Source organism: Pseudopipra pipra, chromosome 6, assembly GCF_036250125.1.
Source record: "Pseudopipra pipra isolate bDixPip1 chromosome 6, bDixPip1.hap1, whole genome shotgun sequence".
NCBI classification, from domain to species: domain Eukaryota; kingdom Metazoa; phylum Chordata; class Aves; order Passeriformes; family Pipridae; genus Pseudopipra; species Pseudopipra pipra.
The window spans coordinates 33,373,074-33,399,518 of NC_087554.1; the positions used below are offsets into that span (position 1 = coordinate 33,373,074).

A 26,445-nucleotide genomic window follows, 5' to 3' on the forward strand; every position below is an offset into this window, starting at 1 on the left:
GTTGCTCTTCTCTGGACCTGCTCCAGCACCTCAATGTCCTTCCTGAAGGGCCCAGAACTGGACACAGTACTCCAGGTGTGGCCTCACCAGCCCTGAGTACAGGGGAAGAATCACTTCCCTGGACCTGTTGGCCACACTGTTCCTGATCCAGGCCAGGATGCCATTGGCCTTCTTGGCCACCTGGGCACACTGCTGGCTCATGTTCAGCTTCCTGTCAATCCAAACTCCCAGGTCCCTTTGTGCCTGGCTGCTCTCCAGCCACTCTGTCCCCGGCCTGTAGCGCTGCAGGGGGTTGTTGTGGCCAAAGTTACCTGGCACTTGGCCTTGTTGAACCTCATCCCGTTGGAATCAGCCCAACTCTCCAGTCTGTCCAGGTCCCTCCTGCCTTCCAGCTGATCGACACTCCCCCCCAACCTCATGTCATCAGCAGATTTGCTGATGATGGACTCAATCCCCTCATCGAAATCATCAATAAAGATATTAAACAGGACTGGGCCCAACACTGATCCCTGGGGGACACCACTAGTAACCGGTCGCCAACTGGATGCAGCACCGTTCCCCACCACTCTCTGGGCCCGGCCCTCCAGCCAGTTCCTAACCCAGCACAGAGTGCCCCTGTCCAAGCCGTGGGCTGCCAGCTTTTTCAGGAGTATGCTGTGGGAGACGGTGTCAAAGGCTTTGCTGAAGTCCAGGTAGACACATCCACAGCCTTCCCCTCATCCACCAGGTGGGTCACCTGATCATAAAAGGAGATCAGGTTGGTCAGACAGGACCTGCCCTTCCTAATCCCGTGCTGGCTGTGTCCGGTCCCTTGTCCATCCTGTAGGTGCTGTGTGATTGCACTTAGGATGATCTGCTCCATAACCTTACCTGGCACTGAGGTCAGCCTGACCAGCCTGGAGTTTCCTGGGTCCTCTTTCCAGCCCTTTTTGTGGTTGGGCGTGACATTCACCAGCTTCAAATCATCTGGGACCTCCCCCGTGAGCCAGGACTGCTGGTAGATGATGGAGAGCGGCTTGGCGAGCTCTTCCACCAGCTCTTCTCTTACAGCTTCATGTTGTGGTAACACTGAATGAGCATCCACATTTAATCTTCCTGCCCAATCACTGATGTAAATGGTCTATATAAAACCTCTTACCCATCTCAAGGTTTTTCTCTGTCTGACCTTGATGCCACACCTGTTTTCTTCTTACTGATCCACATTTATCTTACCAAGACAGGGCAAAAAGTTGTTCCAAGAGACACAACATTGAGAAACTTCTAACGACACCTATTTTGGAGAGCAACGAATGTAAAAATCAATAAGGAATAAATGTTGTTTTATTTATTAAAATGTTTTATTACTATGCCTCCTGTTTCTCCTTTCCTGGGATGAGACCTTGCCTCAGTTTACTGTATATATTTTATTAAAGGACAAGAAGAAGGATCATTCACCTTTCCTAACGGGGAAGTAGTGGAACACAGTGAAGGCAGCAAGGACCGAACCATTATGCTCATGGGTTCCTCGGCTCAGAAAATCTCAGTGAGACTGAAACCTGCTGTGGTTCATAAAGGTACACAGACTGATCCTGTACTGCTGGCTGGTGATGTATCTCGTAAGCGGAGAGAGAAGAAAGAACATAGGATGCCAGAAAATCCTTATCTCCAGACAACTCCACTATCCACATTTCCAAGCCCACTTCTAGGCCGCAAAAAGGCATTTGTTAAATGGGAAAACAAGGACTCCAGCCAGAAAATGAAGGAGGAGCATCACAGCTGTAAACCCTCATACCAGGAACTTGAGCAGGTACATACATAATGAAACAAATTCTATTTTACACAACAGTACCATCAAATGATTGGAGGGTATAGGGGAGGGGCTGGGTGGGAAGGTGTCACCTTACTCCAGTGTATTTAATTGCCAATTTAATTGAAATTAAACAACCCATGAATAGCACTGTAAATTCTCAGCCTCTTTAAACTCCAGCAATACTTTACTTCAATTATAAATTTTAGCACTAATATAGGGCTTAAGGAGTAAATTTTTAAGCCCTTGTTATGATCATGCTGATCCCTGTCAGTTTTGGAATGTGAACATAATCCAGTCACTGAGGACAGGATGTTACTCCATAAAATGAGGAACATAGTTCTGAATTTCTTCCTGATTTTGCTGGCCTCTGCTCCCCTACGTGACTGAATATATAGGGCTGGGAGGGCAGGCAACTCTGCTTTTGTTCAACTGACAAGTGTGAGTCACCAAGACATTTTGCTGTGTGAACAGACATGATGCTTCTTGGTAGATTTCACCTTCATCAGCCCAGTTTTGTCTCATCTTACTCTACAAGAGATCTGACAAAGTAGCTGACTGTGTCACCTCAAATTTGGTCCAAATTCAGGTTTGTAGAAACAACACCTGCCAGACAGATTAAGGAGACTACCACAATATCAACAATGCAACTGATGTATGGATCCAGCTATAATTACGAGGAACAGTCAGACTTATTTTCATACTTTACTCATTACTTACCACTATTCTGTGAACAACCAACATGGAAACAGTCCAACAACAGGACTACACCCTGATCTTTGAATGATCAGTATAACTTTCAAAATATCCTTTGTTGTTGTTAAAGTGAATTAATCTTTTATGAAAGATGAATGGTTTATTAAGACAGAGGTTAGGTCAAGAATCTTCCAACACAGACCACTTCCCTTTCATTCAACAGTATATTCAATATAACAAGGATGTGAAGCATGGACGCACTTATAAAAACTCATTCTTTAAAATGTCCCACTCATACGAGTCCCACAGTTTACACTTGACCTTGCTCCCTCAGCAGATCCTGACCTCAACTGCTAAACAGCAGATGATGTTATAAATTAACATCTTAGACTGTGGTACATCAATTTCTGCTTTAGTAGAGTGGTAAAGTGTGAGCTGTGTTGTTGTTTCCCCTAGACTACTGCTGTTATGACAGGAGCAGGGGAGGGTGGATAAATGCAGGCTGTGGACATCGATACCTGCTGCTGGGAAGTTGTAACAGGATACACAGAAGACAGACCAGTGACTGTGGAAATGTTCAAATGAGTTTCTGGTTCTGTTCCCCTGATAAGAGCTATACCAACTTCTGTTTATGGCAGTCAACCTAAATATACAACCAGACATCCTGAAACAAATGCAAAATGAAATACAATTCTCTATTTTTTGTTTGTTTAGGAAAGAAATATTCTAAAGGCAGACAATGAAGGTTTGAAGATCCAACTGGAACAGGCACATAAAAAAATTGAATCTCTCACAATCCAGAGAAGAAACCACGTAGTTGACAGTCTACAACACAGAGACTGCTCCTAGCAGATGAAAATCTTCTGCAGAAGAATGTAAGACTGAAGGAGGGGCTATGATAAAGCTGCTTTACCAAGTGAACTGGAGAGAGAGTCTGAAGGATGTTAAGCAGAAATGTTCTCTTCACTCAACACATTTCCCTATTAAACATACATTCCTAAACACAAAAATCCATTCCTTTGACTTTTTAAGGTAATTTAGCATTATTTGTGCAATGAAAATAGTACCTTCTGGGTTTGCTTTTAAAAGGAGTGCGAGTGTTGCTGAAGTCCCTGTTCATGTTGAAGACCACGTGGATTCCCCAGTGACTTGGCTGCCAGCAGCACACCTTAAATCTACAAGTGTTCTGACAAAGTAGCTGTTCATAAGACTGTGTCACCTCAAATTTAGCCCAAAATCAGTTTTGTAGAAAAGAAATGTTCAATAAAGCTGAGGAAGTAAAGCTGTAGAAATACTACATTAAGAGAAACAGCTCCTTCTCACCGGGGCTGAAACCAATTAAAATCATGAACTGTCACCTTTATTTCCAAAGCTTAACAAGAACATTAAAATAAGTAGTTAAGCTAATGATATTTGATTGAGTCTTAAACTTTAAGATAAACTGACAATTTTTTTAAACCTCTTTCAGAGCTTTAGAAGTTCTGCTGCTCAAACACTTACCTTTATTAAGGTAAAATAACTGAGACTAGAGACTCAACATTGAATACTGCTTCCATTTTTGCATTCCGTGCCATGACTTGGAACACTTAGTCCTACTTATTTGGCTTAAGGGATAAGTTCTTGTCCCCATACAGTTGATATGGGACAAGGCTGATTATTTTTCTCTCATGTCAAAGTGGATGCCATGGTTGAGTAGAACCTTTAGAGCCATAATACAAGTGAAACTGTAGAGTAATCCCAGTGCAACAGCTACTGTATTCCAGAGCTCCTAACAAGGTTTCTCCATTTTCTCTCTCCTAGATTTCACATGCACTTTACATAGAGTCAAGATGAAGTGTGCTCTTATGTCTGTAAATTTTGTATAGTAAAAGGTGTGAGGGAAGTAATTTAAAGATGCAGTGTACATATTGTTAAGAAACAACAAAAGTGTCTTTCAAGTTACTGATAAATCTACTTGTCAGAACAGCCAAATTTAAAATTGCATTTGCATTTCAAGAGAATCTGTACACTTACAGTTGTATAAAACTTGCTTGCATTTATCAGAGATTTGTCATCACACGTATAAGCATCAGAAACAAAGTCCACTTAATGCTCCTCAAAACTCCTGTTACCAAGTCCTTCATAGATAAAAATTTAGTCAACCTATAACAATAGCATGTGTGCTTTGTGTTCAAATGTATAATATGTATAAATATACATTCCATTCACAATTTACAGTCACAATTAAGTACATGAATGCTGCATTTATAAAGAAAGTTAATTTGAAACTACCTGCCAGTTTAGTGATTCTTGATCTGAAGAGACTGGATTGTGCTTGCAACTCCATGTATAAGTAAAAACAAATGGATGGAAAGAGTAGTAGTAGTAGATTTTCTGTTACATTACTGTAAATAACTGAAATGCATAGGAAAAAAACCAGAAGCTCTGAAGATTGTGCAGCTTTTTCCTTTCCTCATACACTAAACCTGAACTATTAACAGTAACATGGAATTGCACTTTGATCAGTAAAGCAATCAGAATGGCTTTCAGGTCATGCCTGCAAACTTGGTTTGCCCATTTTCTGTAAGTTTCTTGATTTTGTCCTCTAATTCAGGGAACTACACCAAGGTGTATTTCTAATAGGCATTTAGCAAATAAAAGTCTCTTTCTGCAATAATTAAATGAGATAAAAGTTGAATATATTTTCACATATTTCAAAAATACTCCAAAAGAGCAGATAAGACTCATAAAACTTGTGCAGCCAAGGTAAATGTTCACTTGTGGTCTAAACTCTAGATTCTAATTGAATTCTTGTGTATGCATATACTTTGTCTATGATTGAAGGTGGAGATCATGAACAAAACCTCTTGTTTAAAAGAAAAATTCTCTAACATCAGCAGCTGACCCAAAGGCTACTGTGTAACTAGGTAGAGTATTTAATACTCAAAATTGAGTTATGACCATAGACTTGTACAGTCTTAAGTGCTAACGATGTTTTTCCATTGTCTTCTTGTTCAGTCTGAATAACTTAAAGAGATCTGTCTGCAGGAATGTCTTAGAAAACAAGTGTGCTGAAAAATTCCTGCTGCAAAAAAGTCAGCTGATATCTGGAGAATTTCAGAGCTCTCTAAGTACCTTCAGGCTCTCTGTTTGCCCAAAGCCATTTACAGTTTTTTCTCCCTCTCTTGTATTTTTTTTTAAATGGTGTGAGTCCTTTCTTTTGAGACTTCCTTTTTCCTGCATGAAGGACTAATAGTGGAACCTAACCACAGGGAAACTGTTAAAACTGACAAAGCTACCAACAAAAATCACTTGCATTGGTGTTAATCTTCAAGGTGCTTTATGTTAGGAAAAAAGATACAATTAAAAGTGCTGTTTAAAAGTCATGGTAGCAAACACTGATACTGAAATTTATCTTGTCATGGCTAATTTAAATGAAAAACTCACCTTTTTCCTTCTCTAGGTTCAGCTGCACATACAAGAAGACAGAAAGAACAAGCACCAGTCCCCCATCCCTCATTTACTTTTTAGGTGTGCATTCTGGTAATTTAAAGTAAATAGATTGAGTAATACTACAATTAACAAGGCAGGGCTACTGTTCATATTCAGGTTAAACACAACCACTTTTACATTAGCTTATATATGTTTTTGGAACTATGTGTTTGTTCAGTAGCATCTGTTATTTTGTTATAATTGATCTCTGTGGCAACTAGAAAAATTTAAAATGCTGTCTGAGAAGACTGAAAATGTACAGATTGTAAAGATTTTATATAAAGTGTAAGATTTTGGTTCAATATTTATAATAGAAAAAAAATTAAAATTGGATTTCGTGCCTCTGACTTTATATCTCAGAGAAATCTATACAACCAATATTCATCTTTCTTGACTGTCACCTGAGCCCTTTCTACAGGATTAACCAAGTACCAGAGTATCTAGTCCAGATTCACCTTCTACAAGCCTTGGAACATTGCCAGAGAAAACTTAGGAAGCTAGGTATTTGCAGATAATTCTTTTGGTATTTTAGTGGTTGACACAGTACAGACACTGTTTCGGTACTCACTATTTCAAGTATTAGAAAGCATCAGTCTTTATTATCACTCACTTTATTATCTCTCACTTCTGTTGAGAATGCTAATTTTGAACAGATTTCACACCACGAAAGCCAAGTTTAAGCAAGGCTTCTGTTGTGTCTGCTAATGCTGCCTATTCCACAAGGCAGCGCTGTAGCACTCTAAAGACTTGCTATTCTTTACCTTGTAGTAAAACATCTTATCTTAAATGTGTGGGATAACAAACATTCGTTCAGTTATCTTCAATCATATGAGGGATGTGAGGGAAGGGGAGAAGTGCAACTCCTATATATATGGATAAATCTGCTCTACAGTCTTGCACATACAAAACAAGTTGAGGTTTTCTTCATAATTACAGAAACTAAAAAAAAACAACTTCCGAAGTAATTGGAGAATATTTCCTTAGTTTATGTAAAGACAAAAGTAATGATCATATAGACCACATAGATATAGATCATGTATTTTTTTTTTACTAAGATAAAATTTAACTGAGATTCCTTAGTAATCCCAGACAATGTGATAGGGATATACTTGTGCTATAACCTGCCTGTTAAACTTGTCCTACATAGTTATCTACAGCCTTCTCCATTTTGGTCAATATATACCCGTTATTTTTCATTACCATAAAAAGAAAGTTTCATTACTCTTGTAAATCACCAGCAGAAATTCTTCCTTACAAACACAGGAGGAACATACGATCATGGATCCAAATCACGCTACACAGATGATGCAACTAACTTCAAATACAGTGCTTTATTCCTCAGTGTTTACAGCTGTTAACAGAAGTGTCTCTCTCAATTCCTGAAAAAAATCCCCAATCTATTTTTCAGGCCTTGAACAAGACAGTGTTCATCTAGGTATTCACTAAGTGTGACAAAACACAAAAATACTCACAAATATATATATGAAAATCTTTTACTCACAACGGAATTTTTGAAAATACTTTTTTCCAAGACAAACAAAACTTGAGGTTGAAATCAATTATTCTCATGGTGTTATTGCATCATTTGATAAACTAAAAGCATACATTCCGACAAAAGAGGACAGCAAAGGATACCTCTATGAAATGTGGTGGTGCTTACTTTAGTTTTCAACTCCTGACTTCAAATTTAAAATTATTTAAGAAAAACTGAAATTTTCTTTTTTAAGAAAAAAAATCTTAATCCTATTTAAATGTCCATCTTTTACATGGTTTACACACATATAATTGAAATACGATATTGAAATAATTTAACTGTTAGAATTCAAATGGGTATGGACCTGGTTCACTCAATGATTTACTTCATTCAGAACTGTCCTGCCTACTATAAACAAGATGAACTGATGAGTGTAAAAATACCAACGCACATGCACATCCACATTTACAACAATTCAACTAAACTGGTGCACCTTTGCATCCTAAGACTAATGAAATCTTTAAGCAGAGATAAGTAGTTTGATTTTCCTTGTGTATTTCCCTGGTGAAGCAACATGCTTCACTGTTGATTACTTGTAACAAAAAGTAACATTGGGATGAGCAAACAGAATTTTCTCTTAAGGCTTTGGTTGTTAAAAACTACTATCCATGCTTTTGCTGACCAGTACTTCAAGGCCAGCAGTCTCACTTGGTATGTCATCAGTTTCTGAGCTATTCCAGAGTATTAAGCAAAAACCATGCTCAAAATCAAGAGAACCAGTACTATGCTCCCATGTGATCCATGAGGGTCTCCCCATAAAAACTGCAGAGGCTGCCAAGGGCTTTAGGCCACAAAGGAGCATAGGAAAAAAAACGGCAAAGGAACTACATTGCTAGCAGTTGGGTGACATTTAGCCATTATTGCAAAAGTTCACATCCAAGCTAACATGTTCAAGCCAGGAAAACTCCTGCCTCTTTTTGTCAGGCACCTGCTGTAACCCTAAAGCCTGGGTAAGGTCATATCTATCACATTAGAAGCAGCATTCTCAGGCAAACTATGATCAGAGAGGACATAACAGACAAAAAACTTTTGAAGGTTATCTGAATTAAAATTTCAAATTAAAAAGTTGGTGATGGCTAGTTAATAAAAACTACACAGGCTTTTGAAAGAGATAATAATTTGATTTTGAACAGAGCTTTACATTCATGCATAAAGCCGGCAATGAAACAGGACATGATGCATGTGTTTATGAAGGTAAAAAAAAAAAATCTTTAAAGCATACCAATGGACTCCAATAGGAAATTTGTGCAGAAAGAACTTGTAACCGTGAAATATAAACCCAAAATCAAATCCTAAAGTTCAAGCTGCAGTTAAGCCTATAGCTACAAGTGCTTCAAGGCTGCCACATTATTTAATCAACAGATACCTCCAGGCTTATCAGATGCCTTTCTGAATCTCTCTGTAGTAAACTGACCCTGATAAATGTTTTCATGAGTATGTACTCAGGCATCATCCCCCTGTTCCACCTCTGTTGTCAGGAGAGGCCTCACAGCAGGGGAGGAGATCTAAAAGTCACTGGACAGCAGAAACTGTCTTCTTTAAGTGACAGCTCTAAATTTCTGTCTACATATATTTACAGCCATAATTGTGTGACAGCTAACTCCTTCTAGAGTAACACTGAATGAGGGAGAAGGCACCCATACCGTATCAAGACAGAGATTCTTTCAGATTGGCAGAGTGAGAGAGAGAAATCACTGAGGAAGGCTGACTGCTGTATGAGATGTCTTATTAACTGGGCAGTTCGTGACTCCCAAACACAGAGCAGACAGGGGAGGAAAAAAAAAAAAAAGATAGGAGAAGAAGAAATGGTATGTTTTTTCTTAAGAAGCTCAGCTTATTCAAATTTTATGTCTCAAGGCTGATTCAGAAGGATATATACATGCTTACCACACATGATGGCTGCAGGTTTTCTGCCCAATCTGGTCTTAAAATACTTTCATGAAATGCCAATAAAATGGAATAGGACCCTATCAAAACTCACCATGATTCTGAGTTTACAGTACATGTTCAGACCTTCAAATAGTCTCTAATACATTATGACTATAAAAAACAATCTGATTTTATTAGTTTCTGTAAGAGTATTAATTCAGAATGTTAATTTAATGTGAAGTTCTGGAAGAATAATCCAATCTAACTGAATAATTTTGACCAAAGCCTTAAGGATTTCAACATTTGAAATTAAAATTCACTTGCATGTCCCACATGAAAACTAGATGCAGAGAAAAAGCCTTGAAAGCATTCTAGAGTCTTTTAAAAGTGGTTTCATCTGGTTCTTAGGCCTATTTTGTTTTTTTTTTTTTTTACACAGCATTTTGGAGCAGGGGAGTAGATATGCAACATGCAATAACTAGAGAAGTCTGAACATTAATATATTTTTGTTTGTTTAGAAAGGGTTTTATTCAGTTTTCTGAGGCTTATTTTAAATAAAATGACATAAAAAACACCATATAAGCAATATGAAAAACAAGGACTTTAGTCATCACATTTTAGTATAAAAGCTCTGTGAACTAAAAGGACTCAATGAGAACATCAGTTGGTCTAATGCAATGATTCATATGGTCATACTTAATTCTAACCTAAGCCCAAATCAACATACCTAATGTCTAATACCAGTAAACACCACCACTATATTTTGCCAGTTATTCTGTTAAGATTTACAGTACTTTAGTATCTTCGGTATCCTCCTCTTCCACCATATGGATCACTATAGCCTCCCCTGCCACCATAACCTCCCCTGCCACCTTGGAAGCCACCTCCACCTTGGAAGCCACCTCCACCCTGGAAGCCACCTCCACCTCTCCCACCACCTCTGAAACCTCCACCTCCTCCTCCTCTACCCCCTCCACCCCCCCAGTTGCCCCTTCCACCACCACCACCACCTCCCCAGCCACCTCTTCCACCACCTTCTTGTCTTTTTTGCCACGGAGGCATTTCAGGAGGAGGTGGTTCAATCTCTGTTGGTCTGCCTCCACGATCTGGTACTCTCCCCATCAGAACCTATATGGAAAAATAGGTCATTTTGAGTTAAAAAATAGTATTAATAACTTGAAGAGACATAGGATTCCTCTGCTATGGACAGAAAACCACTTCCAGCTCTTTTAAGGAAATATGGCCCCTCAGTGAGATGCCTGACAGCAGAATCACTATTCCCTGTCCTTGTAACACCACAACAGAGCTTTGAAAGTGTTCCCATTTTCCACCTATAAACAACGTAACAGCTAGCTAGCTCATATTATTTTTGTGACATTTTTATGAAGAACACTACACACACGTGAAGTATTAGTATTGCAATAAGCAATGTACATCATTCATATATAATACATATGAATACCCAAATATATATATTCATATAGAAAAGATTCCTTATGATGTGGCTCTGCTGCTTAACTCTCAAAGTTCAAATTCAAACCTAATCAGCTGGCAAAAAACAGATTGTCAAACTGATGTGCAACTCTCAAAGGAGTGGGTATTAGCATGAAATAAGAGAGACTGTACTGGACAAAGTTACATGAAATGTTAAGTTGAAAAACAAAGAGGTATCTGAGTAGGGGTTTTTGTTGTTGTTTTCATATTTCCTAAACTCTGTGTGATTAATGTTAACATTCTCTGGTCAGTCCCAGGCACTCAAACTAAAGTCCTCTCAAGAAAAAAAACAACTTTCTCTGAGATCCTAAAATAGTTAAGAAATTTCAGTGTCTTTCAGATCAAAACATATTAAAGGGTATCTAAATGAGGCAGAAAACTTAAGAAAAATCTGTAAATACAGGATTAATAAAGCAGGTTTAGTCATCTTTTGAATGTCATTGCTTGCAAGCTTCAGCTTTTATCACACACAAGAAAGGAGTACCATGTTGATTTATTACTGTAGCCAAACCAAATAATTTTATTTTGCAGGAAAATGACATTTCTACCAAAGTTTTTGTGATTTATAATACACTGATGAACTAAGAATGCTGGTTTACAAACCAAACAACACAGTCCTGGCAACAGGTAGCCCAGGAACTGATACCAGAAATACTTACACATACCCTTAAACTTGAGGGTGCAGTTCCACTGAACTCAGGAGGTCATTTACAAACAACTCCCCCTGCACATGCGCACACATGAACAACCCCACCACTGTTCCTTCTCATCCACACCACTGTTTCATCCTGTTGCATGACTGACTGTGTAGCAAGATAAAAAAAGAAGTTGCTGCAACATACACTGGAATACTGCAAACCTTCTTAACAGGAAAAAATGATATGAAAATGCTAAGCAAAGAATATAGTTCTGGAATTACTTTTGATAGGTCTGTAAACTCCCATGTCCTTTTATCACAACCCAGAAACAAAAAGTATACCTTGTTGATAGCACAGACAGTATTTTCCCGTGTTGACCCACTACTTGTTCTTATGATCTTGGATAAATCTTCTCGAGCAGCAAGCAGGTGAGCTAATGTAATAGTTGACTTTGGAGATAATGCATAGCGCTTGGGCTGATAGATACGTGCTATTTCATCTGTTTTTACCTAAATGATAAAATCAAACACAACTTACTTGCTATCCATAAAACACACCAATTTACTGTAAACCATGTACTGCTCTCAGTAAGTTTCAATTTGAACATGAGGTATAGCTTTTGTAAATATAGGATTATCTTACAAAATACAGTACCAGTTATTACCAATTCTCTTCATATTGGTGGAGCTATTAGACAAAAAGTACTGCTCATTACTGCTCTACATAACCATATTTAAGAGATCACTTCTAAATGTAATGTTAACAGTGTAGCTTCAAAGTAAGGTAAATTTGTGGAAACTTGAAAATGTATTAATGCAGCAAAATACTTGTGCAAGCCATGAAAAAGTGAGACTGAGAAGGGCAGAAAATAAGATTTTTTCAGGCATACTTTGATGTTTCATTTGTTTAGCGAAAAAGAAAAATAAATACACTTTCTGGGAACATCTAGAATAATCTTCAGAGCAAAAAAACCATTTGATCTTGGCTAGACCAGACAACAGGTGCTGTTCCTTTGACTTGACTGTTTTGCTAGGTAATTACTGCACCATTTATGGACTCATTTCAGTCTGCAAACTTACCCCTCTTGGGGACTGAACAAGTTAAAAAAATAAAGACTAAAAATGCCACACCATCCAAATCAGAGAAACGTATCAATACCTATTTAGAGGTGGGGAAAATGGCAAGCTAATAAATAAATTAAAAAAGACAACAATTTGCCTCTTGGCTTAAAAAAAATAAATCCAAAGTATATCAATGCCAAAACATATTCCATCCCCAAAACTGTCTTGAAGAAGTCATGAACAAATATTCCTGCAACACGAATGGGGGAAAAAAAGATTAAAAATAATATGTAATTTTGAATTAATATGTAACCTTTTTATTTCTTTAACTGCACATATTTCACATCAATAGTCTTAAAAAGACAGAAAAGTTAATAATCTGACTACTTTATCATCATTAAAAAGCTCTTTAAACTATTTTTCTATTGCAAAAGTGCATTCATTGTTTTTCACATTGTTTGAATGGAACAATAGCAAGTGACTCAAGTTTTAGTCTGCTTAAGTTAGTCATCAGTTAACATCACCTATATTTTAGAAGTATCCTTTACATTTGAAGATATATAATTGTCTTGGTACAGCTGTAAGGAAGTTATGCACGTAGGAATGACTCCTGGCTTCTGTGAACTAAATGTCCCCCTCTTCCTTTCTTGCAGCATAAAAGCATTCACAACCCTCTCAGAAAATACATAGTGAGCCATTCCAAAAAAGCACAGAAGCATCTAGACTCAGTCTAGACTCATCTAGACTTTAGTATGCATGTGTCAATGATAAATTGTAACACCACGAAGACTTGTAACAATCCATACTTTCAGTAAGCTTTTCAAGTTTTAAGGTTTAACCACCTTAAGCATTCTACCTTTCGAAGGAAAGCTGATCTTGCAGCTCATGAGCAAAAACATCTGTCTCCAGCTTCTCACATGTATATTCATCAAATTACAAACCTGGTGTATCTTATCTCTCCATTCTTTTGGACAGAAACAAGATCTATTTCTAGATCAGAAATATCAGACTATCATGTTTTTTTTTTAATATACAGTTTTAGGAAATAGTACAAATGAAATGATCACAATTAAAATGATACCAGCAGGGCAAATCCAGGGAGCGCTTTGGAATTTTTAGCGACCTGAAAGATTAAAGTAATTGTGTGATTGTCTCACACAAGCTGGCTGCTATTCAAACAACCTGTTCAACCAACCAGCTGTTCACTCAGTAGCACTGAATGCAAGATAGGCAGCAGTTACTGTAATTTCAGTGACTTTATGAGCAGTCACTTTTGCAGCCGATCTCTGTTAAGGCCCAGTGTTTGTCTTCCTTTTGCATCTGCATGAGAAATGTTGAGGTTCCCTCCTAATTTACATGATAGGAGGGGGTTAGATATAGAAAAGAAAAAAGGGAGATTCAAACTTATTAAAGTGAGAAACCCCAACAGAGGATGCTAGAATTTCTAACTGTGCAGCTATAAGCAATCAAAGACGATGGACTGTGCCATCTGATTAAATCCTTCCCCCTCCTCAATACCTAGGATTTGAATATTACAACCCAAGATGAGAGGCTGGAAAAAAGACAACAGTAATGAAGTGTATTTACATGGTATGCATATTCTGTAGGAAGACCAGGCAACTGTAGCCGACTCCCACCCACAGGAAGCGAAGACAACGTTAAGTTTACCTTTGCTCTATCAGACCAGCCAAAAGATTGTACAGTCACATCGAGCCTCTTCATTAACATGCGTCGTCGACATTCGTACTCACTCCGAAGAGCATCATTGATTTTTTCCAATCTTTTCTGCAGTGTTACAATAAAAAAATTCAAACACTCAAATATATATATAAAGTTATAGAAGTCAATTCAAAGTTAACCCCATTCATCAACTAAGATGTTTATTCCTGGGTGACCACTATAAACTACATAGCATCTATATAATCCAACAGTAGTATGTATATAGAAAACGTTTTGAAAGTTAATAATGGATGAATCAACACAAGGTTATAATGTTAATTCTGGAAGTATTTGATTATCATAGTTAATACTTAGCAATTGAATTTTAATACTTAGCAACAGAACAGTGACTGCAAAATAGGCAAAGTTAAATGAAGTTGTATGCATTAATTTTGAACATCCTGTTAAATACTGAAAATAAATGGAGAAACTTTTCTTTACCACTTGGTCAGAATTCAGAGGTTTTGTTAGCAGTGATTTCCCCACATGTTTGTTTTGAACTTTTGCGAGAATGTCCTTTATCTGAAACAAAACACATGCATCTCAGAACACAAATGATATTTAGATTTATTTCAGCCCAATTCTTCACAATCATTTTGCTACTTGTAAGATCAAACACAGCAAATCTGTTTTAGCAGACTCACAAAAGCAGGTACATATCTTATGGCTTATGATCCATTACAAAAAGATTTCCTGAATACTTGCATAAAATGACCAGCCTCTACACAAAAATATTTTATGTCATGGCGCTTCTCCTGATAATAGAACAAAGCTATACAGCAAATTTATCAAATGGATATAGAAAGTAGGACTAGTTAAATTACTCGTTTTACACAGTACCAAATGTTCTAACTACAACAACTGGAAGCTAGCAGTTCTGTTGCAAAATGCTAGACGGGGCATTTTGGTGATGGGTGCTAGTAAGAAAGGCAGTAGAGATGATAAGTATGCAGTCATTCTCTCTCAAATTTTGCTCTCATCCTATAATTGGCTGCAGCTAACATTATGTTTAAGACTTTTGCATTCACTTCAAATCAACCTTGCTTATACTTCTTCCATTAGCTCTTGCCCTCAGCAATCCTATCCAGAATGCTCTCTCTGCCTCCCAAACACCACTGCATTCTCCTCTCTCACTACAAGAAACATCTACCTCCTCTTCTTGAGTGAACTTCCTTTGGCACAGCTCTTCTAAAACCATTACCATGAATGCTGGCAACACTTGTACGTATCTTGTCAGCCAGTTGATTTTTCAGCTGGAGTAGACTGCATCCATAATACTGTTCCTGCAAGTTTTGTACACAGTCTGATGGGGAGAAGAACTACATCTTCATTTGCTTTAGTAAACAGAATCATAGAATAGAATCATAGAATCAACCGTGTTGGAAAAGACCTCTGAGATCATCAAGTCCAACCCTTGATCCAACACCACTGTGGTTACTAGACCATGGCACTAAGTGCCACATCCAGTCTCTTCTTAAAAACCTCCAGGGATGGAGAATCCACCACCTCCCTGGGCAGCCCATTCCAATATCTGATTACTCTCTCTGTAAAATATTTCTTCCTAATATCCAACCTAAACCTCCCCTGGCACAGCTTAAGACCGTGCCCTCTTGTCCTACTGCTGGTTGTCTGGGAGAAGAGACCAACCCCCACCTGGCTACAACCTCCTGGCAGGGAGTTGTAGAGAGTGATGAGGTCTCCCCTGAGACTCCTCTTCTCCAGGCTAAACAACCCCAGCTCCCTCAGCCTCTCCTCATAGGACTTGTGCTCCAGTCCAGCCTTGTTGCTCTTCTCTGGACCTGCTCCAGCACCTCAATGTCCTTCCTGAAGGGCCCAGAACTGGACACAGTACTCCAGGTGTGGCCTCACCAGCCCTGAGTACAGGGGAAGAATCACTTCCCTGGACCTGTTGGCCACACTGTTCCTGATCCAGGCCAGGATGCCATTGGCCACCTTGGCCACCTGGGCACACTGCTGGCTCATGTTCAGCTTCCTGTCAATCCAAACTCCCAGGTCCCTCTCTGCCTGGCTGCTCTCCAGCCACTCTGTCCCCAGACTGTAGTGCTGCATGGGGTTGTTGTAGCCAAAGTGGAGGACCTGGCACTTGGCCTTGTTGAACCTCATCCCGTTGGAATCAGCCCATCTCTCCAATCTGTCCAGGTCCCTCTGAAGAGCCCTCCTGCCTTCCAGCAGATCAACACTCCCCCCCATCTTGGTGTCATCTTGCAAATTTGCTAATGGTACACTCAATCACCTCATCCAGATCATCAGTAAAGATATTAAATAGAACTGGGCCCAACACTGATCCCTGGGGGACACCACTGGTGACCGGCTGCCAACTGGATGCAGCACCGTTCACCAGCACTCTCTGGGCCCGGCCCTCCAGCCAGTTCCTAACCCAGCACAGAGTGCCCCTGTCCAAGCTGCAGGCTGTCAGCTTTTTCAGGAGTGTGCTGTGGGAGAAAAATTATTATGGGGAACCAAGTAAAACAAGACTAAAACTAGTGTTAATTTTCTTTTATATGTCAAAGGAAGGATTAAGGTAGTGCATGATCTACAGTAAAACCTGTAGCTTGGGAGAGCCATTAGATACATCTGCAAGAATTATAAGACTTCATGTAGGCACACAGGCATTTACATTACATTTATCATAAAGGTATGGTTCAAAGCTCAGTTTTGAGCTCCATATACTACAGAAATATCATCCCCAGTGATTGCTAAATTAAGGTGTACATATTTTGTTATTTTACATCACCTCTGGGCAGCACTGACAAATTAAAAACACAATACCCCAGGAAAAAATATTTTGCAGTGAGCAAATTATGGCAAAACAGTATTTTGACTCCAGCAGAAAAGATGGCTTAGTAGTATCTGAAAAGCAGCCATCTAATTATTGTAATATTCCCTGCTGTTATATTCCATTCGTATAAAAAACCACATTAAAATAAGAGGTAAAGTTCAGTTCCATTTACCCTACTGATGCCCAATACTCCTCTTTCTCTGATAATTTTTGCTTTTCTACAACCTTTATTTTCTTTACAAAAAGCACTCCAGGGTTGTCTGTCCATCTCCTAAATGTAGCCAACTTTTTTTTGATTTTGCTGAAGCATGTACATGGTGCCTCTCATATTCCACTCCAAAATTCAAATGCACCTAAGTGCAAACCATTTTTGAATTTATACAAATGTCTGAAGAATCAAAATCTAAAGTTAATAATCAACAATAAAACAAGATCAGTATGACAGCAAGAGATGAAGAAATCAGTAATGAGTATACAAGAAGGAATGAACAGCAGATGAATTAAAAATTCTACTGGGTAAGAAGTGTCTATCCATGTACGATTAAGGTCAGAAATATAACCTCACAAGTTCTAATGAGCTGAAAAGAAGAGAGTCTTATCAACACGAGACTGGCTGCTGGAACAAAAAACCAACACAACAAAACAAAAACAAATCCTCAATGTAATTTGCAGCTAGAATGTAAAAAAGATCTGAAGACCAGTGATGCTGAATATTATCTAAAGATTAGAATTACTGCAAGTCACTGAGCTCCACATACAAAAGTCATATATTGTGCCATCACAAATCTATTGGCACCGCATACTCCTGATTCCTATAGACTGAAAAATTAAAGGAAGTTTAGAAAGAACAATTAAGGAAGATAATAAATGAAAATCGGAAGTAAAAGAAACAAGACCAGCTAAATAAAACAATCCTTTACTGACTGAGAACTACCCCCAAATTTCTGCAACCTCTTCTTTTCAAGTTAAAGAGAATACCTATGTAATTTTTATCCAGTACTGGTTTACTAATCAAGGAGCAGTTAAGGAAGAATCTTTTCACTGGTGAACTTGTCCATGCTTGTGACACACTGTAAAGTCATACCCAGATTACTGAACCTCCACTTTACTCCTCACTCCCACCAGCAGCCTCATGGGGAAATCCTATTACTATAACAGTGAAATAAGCTGAGCTGCCTTACAGCTGCAGAATACATTGTTCAGCCTTGACTGGTGACAGAGCTATGAGCACAAGGACTTTGACATACACTTGTCTGCCAGAGGACAAGAACACAATAAATATGAGAATCTACGCTATAAACCACATTCCCAAACATGACAGTTGCCCTAGATTAAGAAGGATAAGCGTGAGTTTAAAAAAACCCACCACAATACCAAAAGCAGTGCCCAGATAAAAGAGCAGTGAAAAAATACTCAAAGAAATGCAAAACAAATTGTCACAGCCAAAGCATCCTCAAGTTTTCACACATTCAGCTGTAAAAAAGCAAACCAAATAATTAAAACTAGATGGAGATGAGTATACTTGACTATTCGACATACTGTGTAATCAATGACCTTGGTAACACTAAATATTTATGAAATTGCTTTGGAAGTTCACACACTCTCTAAAAATTGAATGAAAACAAATCAGCTGTTGGATCTGTTTGAGACAAAAATACCAACTTCAAAATCTGCTATATAAAAATACACAGTTATTCTACTGTTATAAAAAAAAGCATATCTTTATGTATTGAACATGACATTTTTCACTTGTTTGTAATTTTGTACTCCTTTAAAAGCATTTAGCTCACATTTAATTATCATGTTCAATATATTTATTAATTATCATTATCCGCTGTCAAAACACAGCAGTAATTTTTGTTTAACACCTTTTGCACAGATAATCATATATACATGCACCTCCAGGGTTTCTAAGATTTTGAAAAATCCTGACCTGGGGAGCGGTATAATTTTATTAGTTTAAGTTAAAGTATTAACATTTTAAGGAAAGAATATTGTCCTAATTAGTCATAAGGTGTACTGCACAATTGCAGGAAGATCACCTAAAATCACTCCACTGTACAGGCATCATTACAGCTGTAAAATTACTACACACCAACAGTTAAAAGCAACATATTAATTTAAATATTAACAAATTCTAGGAAATGTACCCAAATATTTTAAAAAGCATTCTTCTCATAGTTCACTTAAATGTTATTTTAGCTTAGTTTTGATTTAGTTTCTTTGGTAATATTTTATAGTTTCTTTTCATTCTCTACTAATATGTAAAAAAAAAGGAACTACTTTTCACATATCAGAAAGCAAATTACTTGGGCAAAAAAATCTTAGAAGTCTTTTGAATAGTATAACTTAAGACATTTTTCAACTAAACAGTATTCCAATGTAACTTTGTAATTAGGTGTAAAACTCACACTATCTTGACTGGAAAAAAGCCAGATGTGAGCATGAGTTAAAAAGCACAACACTGGCATAAACTTTTCTGAATCTTTAATCAGATTCAGAATCTTTAGAATTTATGGGGCTTTTGGCACTAAATTTCAGAATGACTCCTAGAGTTGCCCTTTACAAACACACTTTAAAAGGGAACAGCACCTTAAAAAACTAAAAAATTGCTATTAGTTTTTCATTACTATACAATAAAATAAAATATATTTAGTGGTAGAAGGCTGTAATACTGTCAATTTCTCTCTCACATTTTCCTATGTATGTTGATAACCACTATCCCAGTTAATGACAGGAGATGCAGAAGATATTAGCTATGATTGCATATTCAAAGTTGGAGCTACTACAAAACTCAGTTTGAATGAAGAAAGCAATTCTCATTTTATACTAGTCTTTTAAATAAACTAAAAATTATTTAAAACAATCAATGTTCTAACGTTCCATACCAAAACACAATGTGTGATCTGTCCCTTTGGTAGATTGCTGCTGCACAGCCAAACTACGCTCAGAACTACTCCCACAGCTACTGAGAATGCTGAAGATGCTAGACAGAGACAAAGAGTAGACATGTTGAAATGCTACAGATACAACAAATACATACACTAGATCAGTATGTAGGTTTCTATTACGAGTGATATAATACTAAAAATCAACACTGCAACTTTACGCAGAATCTTATTAAATCAAAAGGCACAAAATATTTGCAAAAATATTTTGCAATCATTTCATGTGAATTTTTGTGAGAATATTAAAAAAGGTAACAAAGGTGCTCAAAAAAATGTTTACAAAGCCAATGGACTTTAATTGGTGGTACTACCTTTCTAATGCAGCTATACCTATAAATGTAGGTCTCTAACTCTATAATGTATCAAAATAACTCTGAACCTGTCCTATATTAAAGTAATGGGTGAAGGACAAGTGAACAGATAGTAGAAATTCTACAAAATCTAAGAGGTAGGAAAAAATCCTTTGTTTATAAGGGATGAAACATGCAGAGAAAAATTTACACTATTAATTTAGAGGCACGGAAGATGAACAAACTACTTTTGCTGCATTTCTAGACTCTGAAGTGAGAACAAGTGGTATAACCACTATGGAACTGACAGACCTTAAAACTACTGGAAAATAGCCCAGACAGTACTATTTAAAAAAATAAAATAAAAAAGATAACATGCTTTAAAGATTCTGTTCACTTCAGTACTTCTGAAACCATAACAGTTTACACAAACTGTGACAGCAACACTACACACACAATTGAAGCCTGTGGTCTTATCTGATAGGAAATCTCAGACTTTGCAAAAGGTGGCAGATACCGGGTGTCTAATAATTAAAAAAAAAATCTTCTAGAATCACTACCTGTGTATGAATGAACTGGTGCACCAGGTCTGGTCTTGCTGTCCCACAGCTGCAGAACTAGAGTCCTATCCCCATAATGGCATGAAAGTAAATCTGTACCTGACAAGCGAAGCAAGGAAGGCCACTGGCCATGGCTGCAGCATACAACACAGGAATGTAAACACAGGTAACACCCACGGAGGGAGATCAGCAGTAGCAGGCCAGTTTAAATCAATTAGTTATTAGCTGTAACTCAGACATTTTAATTCTTAGAAAACAGTGCTAGAATTGTTTCTTCATCCTTTCAAAAACACATAACAGAAAGACTAAAGATTTCCTTAGAACTAAAAAGATCAAGCAAAGTTAATAGTGCAGGAATAGGCATTTTCATTGTCACCTTAATTTTTATAAATCAAAGGTTTTGTCTTGTCAGGCTAAAGACATACAGATGTAACAAAACCATGTAACAGGCCCTCTCCCCAAAATCTCTCAATGTTCAACTGCTCACTGGTTGATGAGGAGAAAGTTAAAAAGAATAATCATGTAAAATCATGTAAAAAGATTTCAGAAGCATGTAAAGGCATGTAAAAAGACTCAGAAGCAGAGGGAGTTTCATTCCCCTCTTCAGGGGGGGTTGGTCACCCACTCTCTAAAGAGAGAAATAATACTAGAGAGAAATAAAAGCAAAACTTTCAGCTGTCTGACACAAAAGATAAATGCCACCTCAAGAGCCTATTTACATTCTGCAATAAGGAAATCAGACTAAAGATCATGACAGTGAAATGAATTAGAACCTGGAGGGACACTACAATCCTGTTGAATAAGGTTTAAGGTGGCTGACTTTTAATATGGCTGACTACTGGCAATTCAGGCATTTTCATCCTCTTCTGCAACTAAAGCAATGGCACTAACAAATCAATACTTGCAATTAACTAATTTAAATTTTGGATATTACATTTAAATACATGCCAGAAATAACTAGAGGTACATAAATGCACAATCAGTTATTACCCAAAATCTTCTGCTTGCTGCAGCACATTTGAATGGGTAAGAGGAAATCTGACACCTTAAACTTGCATGGCAAAGTATGTCTCATTAAGTAGATGGCAACCTCAGGGAAATGCTGAAATACTTCACCTCATAACTAAAATAGTTTAACTTAAAACACTAAGCTGGATTTCAGAATTAAAATTCCCTCACATTTGTCAGGTAGGGCTTTTACAGACAAGACTGCTGGGCCCTTAACTCTAGGATGAATGCTTACAGAGATAATGCTTATAGTTTAGCAATAGAGAGAACACATAAAAGCCCATACCTTTTGTTCCACATTGGTTAACAAGGGAGGAATACCAGAAGACGAGGAGTTTGGCAGACCCAGTGCATCGCAAATAGCTTGCACTTCCTGAATAATTTCACTGTGCTTTTCCAAATGAGAGCCTTTGATTTTCTTGTTGTGCAGTATCTTTAACGCCTGAAGTTCTGTACTTAGAAATACTAAAGAGAAAAGTGTTATAATGGCAGATTTAGAGACATAAATAATTCTGCATCCACATTCACATATACACCTACAATATACACTTAAAAGACAACCATGATAGACAGAAGACTCTCATTTCTCTTCTGGACAGGTCAGTATCAGTTTCCTATTCTTTACCTAAACTCCCTCTCACCTGACTTCCTACATTCAGTCCACAAATTTTATTTAACTGTTCAACTCATTTCCACCACCAGTTCCTTGGCTAGTTTCGTATTATCACACTGGTTCCTGCTGCCACTCCTTTGTCCAGCTTAAACTTTGACTTCCCTTCTCTCAATCCTGCTTTCACTACTTTCAAATCACACAGCATTTCTGTTCAAGCTGTGCAGAAACCTCTCAGAAAAGCAGGAAGCAAGGTCTCAGTTTAGGTGAACTGGAACTGGATCAAGAGAAGGATCAGGAGGCCTCAGAAGGTTGAACCATAGTTTGAAAACAAATTTTAGTTTCAGCTAAACCAGTTTTCTAACACGTTTCTATTTTCCACTTCTGCACAAGTGAGCTGATGCGTGCTTAGCTGAGCTGTAATGATTGTACACATCAATTTAAAGACACATATAGAACTCTTCAATGTAAATCATACAGTAACAATAAGGCATGCACGTAAAATACTGTATTATAGATGGGAAAAATGGTAACTACTTACACAGGAGTTTAAGACAATCTTCTTTCCCTCTTAATCTGTCCTTGATGTCTCCAGATATAAGTGATGAATATGGACAAGCCATTTCTCTCAGAAAGCCACTCATCTCAAGCTGGAAGCTCTCTATATCTTTCATACCTATGGAAATAAATGCAAAGTTTATGTCTTTTTACAAAAACATCAAACTGCAATCTAATTTTCTTAACTTATACACTTAAATTGCAGATTTCAACAGCCCAGACAAAGATTAACCACAAACCACACTAGTAACATTTTCTTTTTTTCTTGAAAATGTCCTATGAGCAGACAAGCCTTACGATAGTGTATTGTACTCATGCTTTGAATGAGAAGGTGAATTCGTGTCTCTGAAGACACAAATGCAAACAAACATCCCAAGGAAGTGAACTGTTTATGTCACAAAATAGTGGTCACTGCAGTTAATTTTCTGATGAAGAAATTACAGGAGTCATGAGCCCATTATTTTCAGTTAGTTTTACTACTTTTTTGGTGAAAACATAAGTAATATGAACTCTCATCCAAAGTCCAGCACTCAACAGAAATTATCAGGTAACACTACTGAGCATCTCACATATCTACACACAGTGCTGAATGGAATGCTGCATTGGATCAACAAGACAAAAATACTAGGCACTGCAATTTAAGCCATAAAAATATGATTACATGGGTGAATTACTTTTTATATTTACGTAGACCAAAACCCATCCAAAATAACCTTCTTTTTTTTCTTTTGAAACAATCTTCACAACACAAGACCTTAATCTAAGAGGTACATACACAGAAATATCAGCCTCAGCTTGGCTTTCAGTTATCTTGTAAACTTCAACACTGTAACTTCATTGTTAGCTGAACAATATGGGTCTAAATCCACTGAACAAATACAAAATTGCTTTACTAAATTTGCATTCATATACCATCTCCTGAAGTGATGCTTTCTTCCATATTGCAAAGTGATTTTATTTGGGAACCTAACCAAACACAAAGCTCAAAAAATTCTGGTGAAGACAATCCATTTTCTGCTGCTTTGTTCAGTGCTTCCTCCTCCAACAGGGCACCTGTGTACCTGCACAGACAGATAAACATTAGCAATAAGAAGCAAGTTTAACATAAAATCTACATGTTTTTAAATTATTTTACTATAAGCTAGTTAGTAACTACACTTGAAGGAATTAATCCTTGGAAGTTACTTTTGTCAAGGAATAATTTAGACTTTTTTTTAAACACACTAAAAAATTATTGGTCATTTAGAAACAAAATAGTCTGTTAGAAAATAGGAGGCAGGCATTTTCACATGATACGTGAAAACAGACTTTCAACTCTCAGTACATCCTTAATAGAGAACTTAAGTATTAATTCAAATGTTTAGTTAAATCTCCTTCTAATATTAGCAATTCACAGCCCTAGCAATAAGACAACTGAAAATTAAACTAAATTTTACACCGTTTCTGCTCCGTAGCATCCGAAGCACATCGCGGGAGGTCAGCAGGCACCAAAGAGCGAGGTGCTGCCCGACCAGACCCCGCGGCCGCCGCTGTGACTGGCCCCCGGTGTGCGCCCCCGCACCCGCGGCGCGGCCGCGCCCCCCTGCCCTCCCCCGTCACACCCAGGGCGAGCCCCCGCACCCGCCGTGACCGCGCTGCCGGGCGAGGCCCGAGGCCCAGCCCCACCGGGCCCACCCGGCACCGCCGCAACGCGGATCCCGTCCCTCCGCCGACCCCTCGCTCCCCTCCTCTCGCCTCCACCCCCGCCCCCGGCCCGGCCTCCCGCCCGCGGCGGCGTTGCCCCGCTCCGCGCCCGGCCGGGTTTTCCCCGGCCCCCCGCAAGGGAAGCTGCCGCTGTTCCCCGGTTACCCCAGGGCCTCCAGCGCGTCCAAGATGTCGCTCTCCATCGCCGGGCCCGGCGGCAGCTCCCTCATGCCGGCGCCGCGCGGTGCGCGCCCCAAACCGGCCCTCCGCAACCCGCGCCCGCCAGCGCGTTCCGCTGCCGCAGCGCGGGAGCCCGGGCGGGGGAGGCCCCGGGCTGCCCCCGCCCCTCTGCCGGGCCGCCCCCGCCCGCAGCTGCTGCGGAGCCGCCGAGGGCCGCCGCGCTCGTGGCTGGGGATGAACCTTCCGTGGAGGCCAGGCTGGCTCTGCCTTTCCTCCCGCACTGGGGCCCTCACCCTTCCCCCGGCGCGGCTCGTCTCCGGGCCCTGCGGCTGTGCCGCGGACGTGGCCCAAACCCTGCCCGGTGTATCGGCTCACCCGACATCTACCCGCTCCATCGGGCACCAGGCCCCGGAGAAATGCAGGACCAGGGGAGACCACTGCCACCGTTTGGGCCTCCGGACATGGCTCGTGGCAGGGCAGCCAGCTCTGCAGCCCTTAGAACTGCCCCAAGCCACTCTAGGACATGGTTGAAAAAAGCAGGTTTTTAGGCCTGGACCTCAGAGGTATTTCTGGGATCTCTCAAATTGTGAAATTCTGCCTGAGACGGTGCAGACCTTGTCTCCAGAGCACCTGTAGCCCTGACTTTCCTCGATTCTGCTGTGCTGGTTTTGACTGGTATAGGGTTAATTTTCTTCCCATTGACTGGTATGGGGCTGCGTTTTGGATTCATGCTGAAAACAGGGTTGATAATATAGAGATGTTTTTGTTATTGCTGAGCAGTTCTTACACAGAGCCAAGGCCTTTTCTGCTTTTCATACTGCCCGATGTGTGAGGTGGCTGGGGATGCATGGGAAACTGGGAGAGGGCATAGCTGACCACAGCTGACCACATTCCATACTGTGTGGCCTCATGCTCAGTGTATAAAGCTGAGGAGAAAAAGGAGGAAGGGCAGTGATGGCATTTGTCTTCAGAAGTAACTGCTGCCTTTGGGGTGGCTGAACATGTGGCTGTCTGCCCATGGGAAGCAGTGAATTAATTCCTTGCTTTGCTTTGCTTGCATGCATGACTTCTGCTTTACCTATTAAACTGTCTTTATCTCAACCCACAGTTAAGTCAAAAGTTTTCTAGCTTTTATTCCTTACTTCTTAACCTATGAGTGTTCTCAGTTTTACTTTTCAGATTCTCTCCCCAGTCCCACTGGTGGGGGAGCAAGTGAATGCCTGTGTGTTGCTTAGTTGCAGGGTGGGGTTAAACCATGACAGTCCTTTTGTTTTTTTTTACCGATGTTTTCCTACATGGGCCTTCAGAAAATCCAGCAGCTGAATCTGTGATGAAGACCCACAAAGACATATAATCAGATGGAAGTAATTACAACATAGATATTCTTAATGCGGGAAATCTCCACATTTTTTGAAGCAACTATTTTGAATTATTTCTCTTTAACAGAAGACATGGTTTTCTTGAGTGCTAAGCTTTAAAAAATGGGAATCAGGACAACCACGACATCGTCCTGTTGCAGTTCGAGGGGTTTCTGGGGGGT

At 39.1% G+C, this 26,445-nt stretch overlaps 2 protein-coding genes across 3 annotated transcripts in view; one reads left to right on the forward strand and one right to left on the reverse strand.

Moving 5' to 3' along the window:
• The window catches only part of RASGRP1 (RAS guanyl releasing protein 1), a 42,953-nt gene extending 36,653 nt beyond the window's left edge, over positions 1-6,300 (forward strand). The window contains exons 16-18 of one of the 2 annotated variants that reach the window (XR_010431343.1): positions 1,413-1,786; positions 3,197-3,514; positions 5,925-6,300. Coding sequence is in view for 1 of the 2 variants with exons in the window: in XM_064658483.1 (XP_064514553.1) it covers positions 1,413-1,786; positions 3,197-3,331 (509 nt within the window). In the remaining variant the exon portion in view is untranslated. Of the gene's footprint in view, positions 1-1,412; positions 1,787-3,196 lie in introns of both variants that reach the window. The other variant, XM_064658483.1, reaches the window with a different exon arrangement.
• Positions 6,301-7,265: 965 nt separating this feature from the next.
• FAM98B (family with sequence similarity 98 member B) lies at positions 7,266-25,038 on the reverse strand. The gene is made up of 8 exons (XM_064658485.1): positions 24,891-25,038; positions 23,955-24,103; positions 23,026-23,160; positions 22,161-22,339; positions 14,710-14,790; positions 14,218-14,334; positions 11,830-11,997; positions 7,266-10,484 (listed from the first exon to the last, which is right to left on the reverse strand). The coding sequence occupies exons 1-8, from the start codon at positions 24,953-24,955 to the stop codon at positions 10,152-10,154; spliced, it is 1,227 nt and encodes a 408-aa protein (XP_064514555.1). The 5' UTR covers positions 24,956-25,038; the 3' UTR covers positions 7,266-10,151.
• Positions 25,039-26,445: the final 1,407 nt, after the last annotated feature.

Bases quoted from the DNA above. Each gene is read 5' to 3' on its own strand.
- FAM98B (XM_064658485.1), bottom strand. From the start codon at position 24,955: ATGAGGGAGCTGCCGCCGGGCCCGGCGATGGAGAGCGACATCTTGGAC. The intron at 23,161-23,954 runs GTATATGAATGC...TTATTTCCATAG, and splicing joins AAGCATCACTTCAGGAGATG to GTATGAAAGATATAGAGAGC. The intron at 14,335-14,709 runs GTAAAGAAAAGT...GTAACACTGCAG, and splicing joins CTCTGAATTCTGACCAAGTG to AAAAGATTGGAAAAAATCAA.